General features: G+C 42.7%; 1 protein-coding gene across 1 annotated transcript in view; it reads right to left on the bottom strand.

Annotated features, from left to right (window-relative positions):
* LOC112118941 (phenylalanine--tRNA ligase, mitochondrial) overlaps nucleotides 1-10,169 on the bottom strand; it is a 377,335-nt gene that overhangs the window by 264,111 nt on the left and 103,055 nt on the right. The window contains exon 4 of the mRNA XM_026658826.1: nucleotides 372-531. Coding sequence (XP_026514611.1) covers nucleotides 372-531 — 160 coding nt within the window. The remainder of the gene's footprint in view (nucleotides 1-371; nucleotides 532-10,169) is intronic.

Genomic DNA, 10,169 nt, shown 5'->3' with positions numbered 1-10,169 from the left:
CACACACACACACACACACACACACACACACTCTATAACTTCGAAACAGCAATGGTGGACAGCCTCCACTCAGTTACAGAGTCTAGTTTATTAAGCTATGGGGAACTTTTATGTTACTTCATGGACAGAGTGGATGTAATAACATACACACAATATGTAATTGTATATAAAATTACTGATTATATCAAAAAGAGCAATCAATAGACTTTTTAAAAACAAATGCAGCTGTTTTAAAGCCATGACAGGTCCCAACAGCTCTCCCTGGCTCTCTCTCTTTTATTATGCTGCATAACCGTTCTCAAAAACTTGGATCCAGGCCTGCCCACCAGTAGACTAGGTGAAAGGGTCTAACACCACACTGCAATACTTACCATCACCAAAGAGATTAGTCACAAGCTTTGTGAGCACTTGTTTTAGATTGAATTCCACCAGCCGCACTGCCTCCATGGTGTGTGTCTCCTGCTTGTGTGCTGTGCGATGCCCTTGCTCAAACAACTGTAAACTTTCTCCATCTTTGATGTTGCTGAACAACTAAACCAATAAAACAAAGCACATTGTTTTGTATTAGTGACTTTTTAATGAAGTTTTATTGACTCTACTAAGGAGTTCAGCTGCTGAGTCTTCAGAATGAAATGGAAATTTAAAGATTATGGTTTTGTATTGGTGTAATTGTGGGCATATTTTTTTCCTGAAGAATCTTTATTATGGACGATGATGCCAACAAATATACAAGAAAAAAAACCCAGCTTGACTCTCAAGACCCAGGTTGAGTTTGCAGGGACAGCAGTTAGAAAAACATCTATTTATTTATAGACTGAGCATATTTGTTATGGAAATCAAGAGGCAAAAAACACTGCATCTTAAAAATCACTTTCCAGAGCAGAGCCAAACACTTAAAAGTAGCCAAAAGTAAGGAAAAATGTAAGAGGAGCTGGAGTTTCTAGTTGAAAGATACATGATGTTTGAAACCTCACAGTTTTTTTTATTTTTATTTAAAATTTGTTACAAATTCCATTCTTTAAACAGTAAGATGAACTATCAAACATTCAATCAACTGAGTTTTAAAACTTGATTCTGTACACTATGATTATTTATAGCTACTAATTACAGAAATCTATTTGTAGGTGAGAAATTCATAAATCTGTTTATTTAGAGTAACAAATTAAATCAATCTGTTTGGGATGGGAGATTCACAAATAAATTTTTAAACCATTTTGTTACTTCAGAAGTTATCATGATAAATAAGAGTACCTAAAACAGAGAACACAATGTAGTACATCTAAGTTATATCACAATATTAATATATAATAAAATTTGTTGTAGCTTGAAAATTTTTTCAAAATTACAACACTCAATAAAAATCTATGAAAAAATTGTATAAATGAAAGACTATAAACATAAGCTAGCTTTGGAAACCCAAAAATTGTTTCCAAGATCTCAAACTTTGTGTGATTGACCCATCCCTAATAAAAACACTTTGATTCTTCCCAAAGAGACCTGCAGGTCATGCTAGAATTTAAGCCACATTTAGAATAGCCACAATAGAATGTGCCTGCCCTTAATATTACACCTGCCTTCCAAATGGATTACCTAAAAATTAGCAGACCTCTCATGTGTATCACCTAGTGGCTGAATCCAATTGTCTCTTCCATTGCACCACAAAGGGAAGCAGGCGGGATGGGTGGTTGAGTGTGTGTGAGAGACTCCCCTCCACAAAGTACTTTGTACCCTATGGGAAAGTGCACTCAGCTGAAAGCAAGAAGTTCAGATTTCACTTCTACTTACTGCTGTTTATATTTCTATACTTCACCACTCTTATTCTTCAGCACGGTTTATACACATTATAGAAGGCAGTCAAATTGCTTTCCCTGTTCTACAAATAAATTAACTGCAAGGCAGCACAAGGTCATTTCAGGCAGCACTGAGAATAGAACTCAGGTCTCTAACAAAGAAGACCCAAGACACATTGTCTTTCAAATTACTATGCCCAGTCAGCATACTTGTCTATCTGGTCTATAGCCATGGCTCTAGCCACTACACAACACTCCCCTCCCAGAGCCAGGAATAGAATTCAGGAATCCAAATCTCAATATACTGCAGCTGCCTACCAAACAGCTGTGTAACCCAATTGCTAAATATGTGTAGTGTCCTTCTGGCATGCCTGGTCCACAACAAAAATAATATATTCTTTGTAGCTTGCGTAATAGAGCGCTGTCCTGGGGATCTGAAAATCCAGGAATCATACCCTACCGATGACCTATTTATTATTCCAGTTTTCTTTTTTTTTTTAACTAATTATTTACTTTAAAACATACTTCAAACAAGATTTTAAAGTTAAAAACCATTAAAATCTCAATAAAGGCACACAAAGTGTAATCAACCACAGGTGATCTGTATATCTCTCACCTGTCAAACAATTTGATTGCCGGTGTCACACTGTGGAAGATCTGAAAGCTGAGAGGCATGACAACAATAAATATACGGGTATACGGGTGGAGAGAGGGCAAAGAAATATGCACATAAATCCTTGTGCACACAACCCCTCTCATCCAGCCTGATGACTCAGGTAATAAAGATTGATGGTAGATCCCTTGAACTTTTAACAGATGGAACAAGGGGAAACTCGGAGGTTAACACTTTTCCTGGAACAGAAGTTTACATAATACAACATACTAATGCCCATAACAGCAGCTAGCTATGGAGTAGAAGACGCAATTTTAGCTCACTTTGCTAAAGGGGTTAATGTAGACATGAAGCTGTTATACTGAAGAAGCCCAGCAGCAGAATGCAAACCCTTTCAAGTAGGGTAACAAACAGCCTTGTAAATATTGTGCATCATAACCAGTTTGCATGGATTCAAATCCCTGATGTTCAGAAAGTTTTCCCATGATCAATTCTTCTTGTAAATCCATAAGCAAAAGTCAATGTTGACACTTTTCTGATATTTGCAGTGTTTGCTGTCTCACAAGAACTGGAAAAGAAGCAGGCTTCTGATGCAACAATGTACATTTTTCTGAGATCAAAGTTATTATAAAACTGTCCTATAATTATTATGTGAACCAAAATATAAAACAAGACAGTTCACAATAAGTAGAGAATCACAGAAGGTAACAATGTACTAGGCAATTGCCTGTTAGAGTCAGAGACACATAGGGACCAGCAGATGTACTTCTTCCCACTTCCTGTCTATTTGATTTTCCAGGTCAACCTCTCCCCTTGTGAAACCAAGTGAAATGGCTTCTACTGACCCTCCTGACTACATTAGATATACTCAGCCGATCAAAGGCACAGAAAATATGCATTTTGATTGGCCCATTTGATAGGGTTACCATATTTCCACAATCAAAAAAGAGGACACGGGGGGAGCCCCGCCCTAGCCCTGCCCCCACCCCGCCCCCATCCACTCCCTCCCACTTCCCACCCCCTGACTGCCCCCCTCAGAACCCTAACCCCCCCTGCTTCTTGTCCCCTGACTGCCCCGACCCTTATCCACTCGCATGGGTGGCAGGGTTGTAGAAATTTTGGTGTTGCCCAGAACCCCCCCACACACCTGCCTAAGGCTCTGGGAGGGGGGTTGGGTGGGGGGAGGAGGTCTGGGGTGCAGGTCCTGGGCTGGGGATTAGGGTGCAGGAGAGGTGCAGGGTGCAGGTTCTGGGATAGAGTTTGGGTGCTGGGTGCAGGCTCCGGGCTGGGGGAGGGGATGGGTGTGCAGGAGGGGGTGAGGGGTGCAGGCTCTGGGATGGAGTTTGGGGGTGGGAGGCGGTGCAAAGGGAGGGGGTGCAGGCTTTGGGAGGGAGTTTGAGGGCAGGAGGGGGGTGTGGGGAGGGGGTTTGGGGATAGGAGGGGATGCAGGGGTGAGGGCTGTGGGTCTGAGGATGAGGGGTTCATGATGCAGGAGGGGGCTCAGGGATGGAGCAGAGGATTAGGGTGTGGGGGATGAGGGCTGGGGCTGAGGGGTTTGGAGCGTTGGAGAGGCTCAGGGCTAGGGTGGAAGGGCAGGGTAAGGGCAGCCTGTCTTCCCATTAGTAGATGGGGGACACTAGGACCTGGGGGCAGCAGACAAGGGAGAGGCAGGCGGGGGGGGGGGCCCACGGGGGGATGGGACGCAAGGAGGGGGGCTGGTAGGTGGAGGCCGGGGACCCATCCAACACTCCCCCGCTCCCTGACTGCCCCCCCCCTTACCATTCTGGCTCCACGTGTTTGCAAAATACTCTGCCCGGTGGGTCAGTTTGTGTGTTACACAGGGCTGCAGACAGAGGGAGGGGGGAGCAGGGGAGGGCTCTGGCTGCTGGAGGCCAATGGGAGTGGGTCAGTTGGCCCAGCCGCCCAATCAGCAGCCGTACTCTGCATGGAAGGGAGGGAGGGAGGCGAGGGAGAAAAAAAACCCGGACATTTTAACCTTGTTACCAATTCCTCCCGGACGGCTATTTAGAGACGCAAAAGCCGGACATGTCCGGGGAAATACGGACGGATGGTAACCCTACATTTGATCTATCCCAGCAAACGTGTCTTGAACTCAAAATGTACTGTGAACAGTATCCTTAACAGTTCACGAATGCCCATAGAGTTAACAAAATAAATAAACAAAAAAAACTTGTAAAATGCTTTTTTAGAAGTTCTAATAAACCACTGCTGACTTTCAAATGCAGGTCACAATTAATCCAGGCTAATTTCTAGCACAAATATCACAGATGTAATGCTGAACAGGGGAAGTTTGAATTTAATTATTAGGAAAATTAGCAGCCAAGATTGGGAGAGTGAGTGGAAAAAAAACCATTACAGTACCACCTGAACTGGTCTAATATTACAAGTCAGGAAGTTACGTGGTTGGGAAACAGAAAAAAGAACCCAAGGTCAGATTCCTATGTTGTGTTCAGCATGTCACAGGAAAAAAGGAAAAGAGGAAAAAAGAAAATAGCAAATAAAATGAGTACTCATCACTCTAACAAAAAGAAAGGCAGCAGCTTTAAAAATTATTTATTGCGCTTTGAAATAAGAACAAGAGGTTCATCTTGCAAGTGACCATTTGAAAGTTAAAAAACACCCTTTTCCCCGCTGGCATTTTTTCTGCATTGCCCAAACAAAACAAATTGTCTCCACCACAGCATCCACTTGACCTTACCGCTAGCTGCACAGATCAATCATCTAAAACTCTATGGCTATGTCTACACTAAGAGCTAGGGCTGTGATTCCCAACTCACACAGAGCTAGAACACTAAAACTGTAGTGTAATCTGGGGTCATTTAAGCTAAGAGCTGCAGAGATATGAACCCTGGGGGGGAAAAAACAGCCATAAAAAAAAAAAAGAAAAGAAAGAAAAACCAAAACCCAGTTGGGGAATTTTTTTGTGCAGAATTCAAGCCACCTCTTCTCTCTCTCTCTCCCCCTCCCCCGCGAGCTCAAACTATTGATGTGATGTGGGTCAAAATGGTCACAGTCTGTCAAGTTATACCCAAGGTAGTGCACGGCACCACTAAATCTTTGGGGGACCCAAACTGATAATAGTATTTAAGAAAATATACATTTTTTTTTTTACTGTGTGTATGCAGCAATATGGCTAGAGGGTTCCATTCCTGCCACTTTATGTGCTTTAAAACTTGACTCTTGTAAGTGCTCTAAAATCCAAATGGTTACTCAGACTGCTTTGAAATTTGGTGTGCCTCATCATGGAGGTGCAAGGTAGTATTAGCGATCCAAATTTGGGGGTCAACTGACCAAAGGCTTCCCAAGTTGCAGTTCCCCTCCTCCCCGCAAAAAAAACCCAGTTCTCTTCTGCTGTCCTATACTGTTGAACTGAGAGGTACTAATAATTAGATGAATCTCAGACCTCGTTGAGATGGATGACTGATTCACCCGTCAATTATTATCATTAAGGATAAATTAATCACATGCTCCCTCCTACGACAAAAGGAGTTTTGGACTGAGTGACTGGAGGTCGCTACAATTTGAGAGTCATGGGGGGATGTAATCCAAGTCTTTGGGGAAACGTTAGACATGAATGCTTCCTGGGAGAAGAGTGGTATTAAGGGTGGAGGAGTGGGGAAATAGAGGGAATGGGGCTGCAGCAAAGGGAGGGGAGCTTTGGGAAGTGGGATAAATGGCGATGGGTAGTAGGGGAGGGGAAAGAGGTTGTACATTTCAGCAACTGTGGGGGTGGCAGAATAAAGGTCTGTGTGTATTGGGGCGTACTGGGGCATTGACGAAAAAGGGTAGAGTTAACTGTGCAACCTTAACCGTGCATTTCCTGGTTTTCATAAGTTTGAGTTTTCCTCAACTCAACCTACTGCAAGGAGACAATATACCACCAAGCAACCTTAACTCTGCATTAATGTCATTTTTTGCCACTTAATTATTAATTCAGATATAACATTAAAACATGTTCATAAAACCTCTTAAAATACATAAATTCAATCATCCAGGAGCTCTGCAGCTTGATGGGACGCCTGGTGCCCAAGTCAGTTTGTTTACTCCTTCCAAGGGAATCACAGGCAGCTCCAATAATTTAACTGGGGGGGAGGGAAATTTTTTGTACTGGCATATGTGAAATGGATTAAATGTAGTTCTTGACTGGCAAGCTGCCATATTGCAAAATGCCACGATTAGGATATGCACTAATTAGCATCCTTGCTGGCATGTTCCATAGAAGCCTGATCTACACACAGTTCTTGTATCAGTATAATTATTTCAGTAAGGCCTCAAGGATGTGACTTTTTTTTAAACTGATATAGTTATATCAGTACAAGTCCTAATGTGGATTCAAGTTATATCATTACAAAAAATGCCTTATATTGGTATAGTTATTCCCCTTCCTGTACCAGAATAAGCTATCCTGGTATAAGCACATTTTTACCAGTATAACTATGTCCACACTAGGAGGCTTGTACTGCTTTAATTATACCAGTATAAGTAAAGCAGTGCAACTTGTGTGTGTGTGTGTAAACAAGCCCAGGGAAGCTAACTACTGAATAGGATGGAGAATGACCTACAGTCTCACCCATTTTAGTGCCTATTCTAAACTTTTATGCTAGAGAACTTCTGCATCAGATCACATGGATATATTTTAATAATTTCACATACAACATTAGCACGTCCAAGCTGCAGTCATGTCATGTGTGTTTACTCTTTCAGAGTAGATTGTGAAAAACAGACCATTTTATTATAACCTGTCCACTTAATTTTACAAGCAGAAGAATAAAGGTTTGGTTTAGTGATGTAATAAACAACTGTGTGTCTATCTTGTGTCATGACATGAAGTCTTTCTATTTAATTTTGAAAGCCAAACTTATTGCATCATCCTGCAGGACAGATACACATTCTTCCACTATCTATCAGCACAGCTAGCTAATTCAGCATTAAAAAGGAAGGAGGAATTAGGTGATTTAACCGTATGGCATGATGTCTACTAGTCCAGTGGTTCTCAGAGCCAGTCCACCGCTTGTTCCGGGAAAACCCCTGGCGGGCCGGGCCGGTTTGTTTACCTGCCGCGTCCGCAGCTTTGGCCGATCGCGGCTCCCACTGGCCGCGGTTCGCCACTTCAGGCCAATGGGGGCTGCGGGAAACAGCGTGGGCCAAGGGATGTGCTTCCTGCAGCCCCCATTGGCCTGGAGCGGCGAACCACGGCCAGTGGGAGCCGCGATCGGCCAAACCTGAGGATGCAGCAGGTAAATAAACCAGCCCGGCCCGCCAGCGGGTTTCCCTGAACAAGTGGCGGACCAGCTTTGAGAACCACTGTACTAGTTAGATCAGAATAGGCAATAGCAGGAAGTAAGTCAACATTGGTAACCTCAGGTGGTCAGAAGATACTAATTATTATACAAAAAATAAAAATGAGGCTACATTTCTTTAAAATCTTTTTATAGCATTGATCAACCTGTTTTTTCTCATCAAAAAGTTGACTAGTTTAAAACAATTAAACAGTTTGTAGCTACCTTATTTAATTAAACCTAGGTGTGTGATTCAATGTTTGTGTAACAGCATTAAAGCAAAAAGCTAAGAGTTTAGTAACATGTGTGACACTGCACCCCATATTCTTCAGTGATGTTATTATATGATTATGACATAGTTATGATGCATTTTATGCAACATAAGTCATGTGAGATGTCACTGAAAAGGTTATGATTTGCTGAATATGATTATCCTATTTGTATGCATGTATCACTTTTATATCTGAAGCTATGAATATTGACTATGTGTCTGTATTTCAAATGTAGTTACACCTGGGTAATGCTCACTAGACAAGATGCTTTCAGTCTAGATGGCTGGTTGGGGAAGGGCCTATTCAGGGCAATGAGCCATTAGGAAAAAACAATAGGCCTTAGGAGAAGCTTATCGCCCACCTGGGGAGTCTTCCTGTGAACGCTACAGACAGCCTCCGAGTAATGGCTGCTACGACGCTACAAAGACATGTGATGTGACCCCATGTCTCTAGACTCTATCTTGGGATGTCAGTGTTTTTCCACAGACTGGTCTGGACATACTGGAACAAAGGGTTCCCGCCATATGCAAAAGCTATATAAGGCAGGGAGTGACATCATCTGCGGTTCTTCGCTCCCCACAGAAGATGACTCCCAGAAACACCTGAGGAACAAAGACTGGACTGAGGGAAGTGCTGGACCCAGGCTAAAGGGATTTTTAGTCTGTGACTGAAACACCTGGTAATTCCAAGCTGTAAAGCAAGTGTAGCTTGCCCCTTAAGCACCTGCAGCCTGCTTGTATCATTTCTTAGGGTGAGAATCTGCTAATTCATATCCAATCTATTTAGTATATTAAGCTTAGTTTGCATTTTTTGTTTATTTGCTAGGTAATCTTTTTGATCCGTTTGCTATCACTTATAATCACTTAAAATCTATCTTTTGTAGTCAATAAATTTGTTTTTGCTTTATCTAAACCTGTGTGTGGGAATCAAAACTCAGGGGCAAAAGGCTGTTGCATATTCCTCTCCACATTGAGGGAGGGGGCAAATTTTATGAGCTTACGCTGTGCAGTTCCCTGTGCAGCGCAAGACGGTATAATTTTGAGTTTATACTCCAAAGGGGGTGCGTGCCTGAGGACCTGGGAGCAGCCTTCCTATGCAGGGGCTGGTCAGAGAGCCTACTTATAACCGCAGCTGGGTGTGCCCCTACCTATATGTATGCTGGTTTAAGTACAGGCTGGAGGGCTTTATAGCTTGTCACAGCAGTACAGTGTGAGAGGGAGCCCAGGCTGGTGGTCAGGGGGCTCAGTGGTACCCCAGTTCCAGGTGGCACCCCGGGGGAAGCCCATCACAACATGTCTGAATGTATATTGTTTTAAATCCTGACATCTCCTTGTCTTGCCAACAAACATGGCACTTAGATAACATGGTTTTGAATGCAGTATAAAAACCTGGGTTAGATAAATAGATTTCTGTCCATCTAATCCAAGGTGTTCATCAAAATAGCATCCTGGTATAAGCAAAATTACACACATTAGGGCCCTGATACAATGAGGCATTTAAACATGGAAGGTGATAATGGAATCCTTTTGTCTCAGTGTTCATTAGCTCAGGAACAGCTACTAACAAGTTTACTTGAAAGTGATACCTTCATTATACTGTAATGTGTTCCCCAGCAATACACCCTGTGCTCTGACTGGCTCCTTATATTTATGCCTGCCCTGTCACAGCACTTCTTCAGAGTCTGCATGTCTGCCTCCCGACTCCACTTTACCCTTATGGAAGGCTTAGTCTCCATCACCAAGAGAAACTCCTGTTTAATTAAACTGTAATTAGAACATGGGGCTCGGTGGGGTGACTAGATGGAGAAGGGCTTAGAAGTTGAGTTAGCCATGCGTACTGTGTGCTTACAAAGAGGGACTTCTCAGGTCAGAAGCCAATTCTAGTGGCAGGGATTTACAGTAGCCAATCAAAATGAAGGAATTTACATTATCCACATATGGTTATAGAGAATTTTTTTCACCAGCTGTATAGTGATTATGCAAATCCCTGTGTTAAGGTTATGTAATAAGTACCCTCCACCATTGAGAGTACAAAAAAAATAATAGTAATCAGCATTCTGTGGGTATGTCATCTACACTGCAGCTTGGTGCGAGCCTCTCAGCCCAGGAAGACAGACTTGCACTAGTGGGGCTCAAGCTAGCAGCTAAAAATAACAATGTGGCTGTTCTGGCTTAGAGCAGAGTTCAAGCTCTGA

Source organism: Terrapene carolina, unplaced genomic scaffold (assembly GCF_002925995.2).
Source record: "Terrapene carolina triunguis isolate 2854851 unplaced genomic scaffold, T_m_triunguis-2.0 Scaffold55, whole genome shotgun sequence".
Classification (NCBI taxonomy): Eukaryota; Metazoa; Chordata; order Testudines; family Emydidae; genus Terrapene; species Terrapene triunguis.
This window is presented reverse-complemented; position numbering and strand designations above follow the sequence as displayed.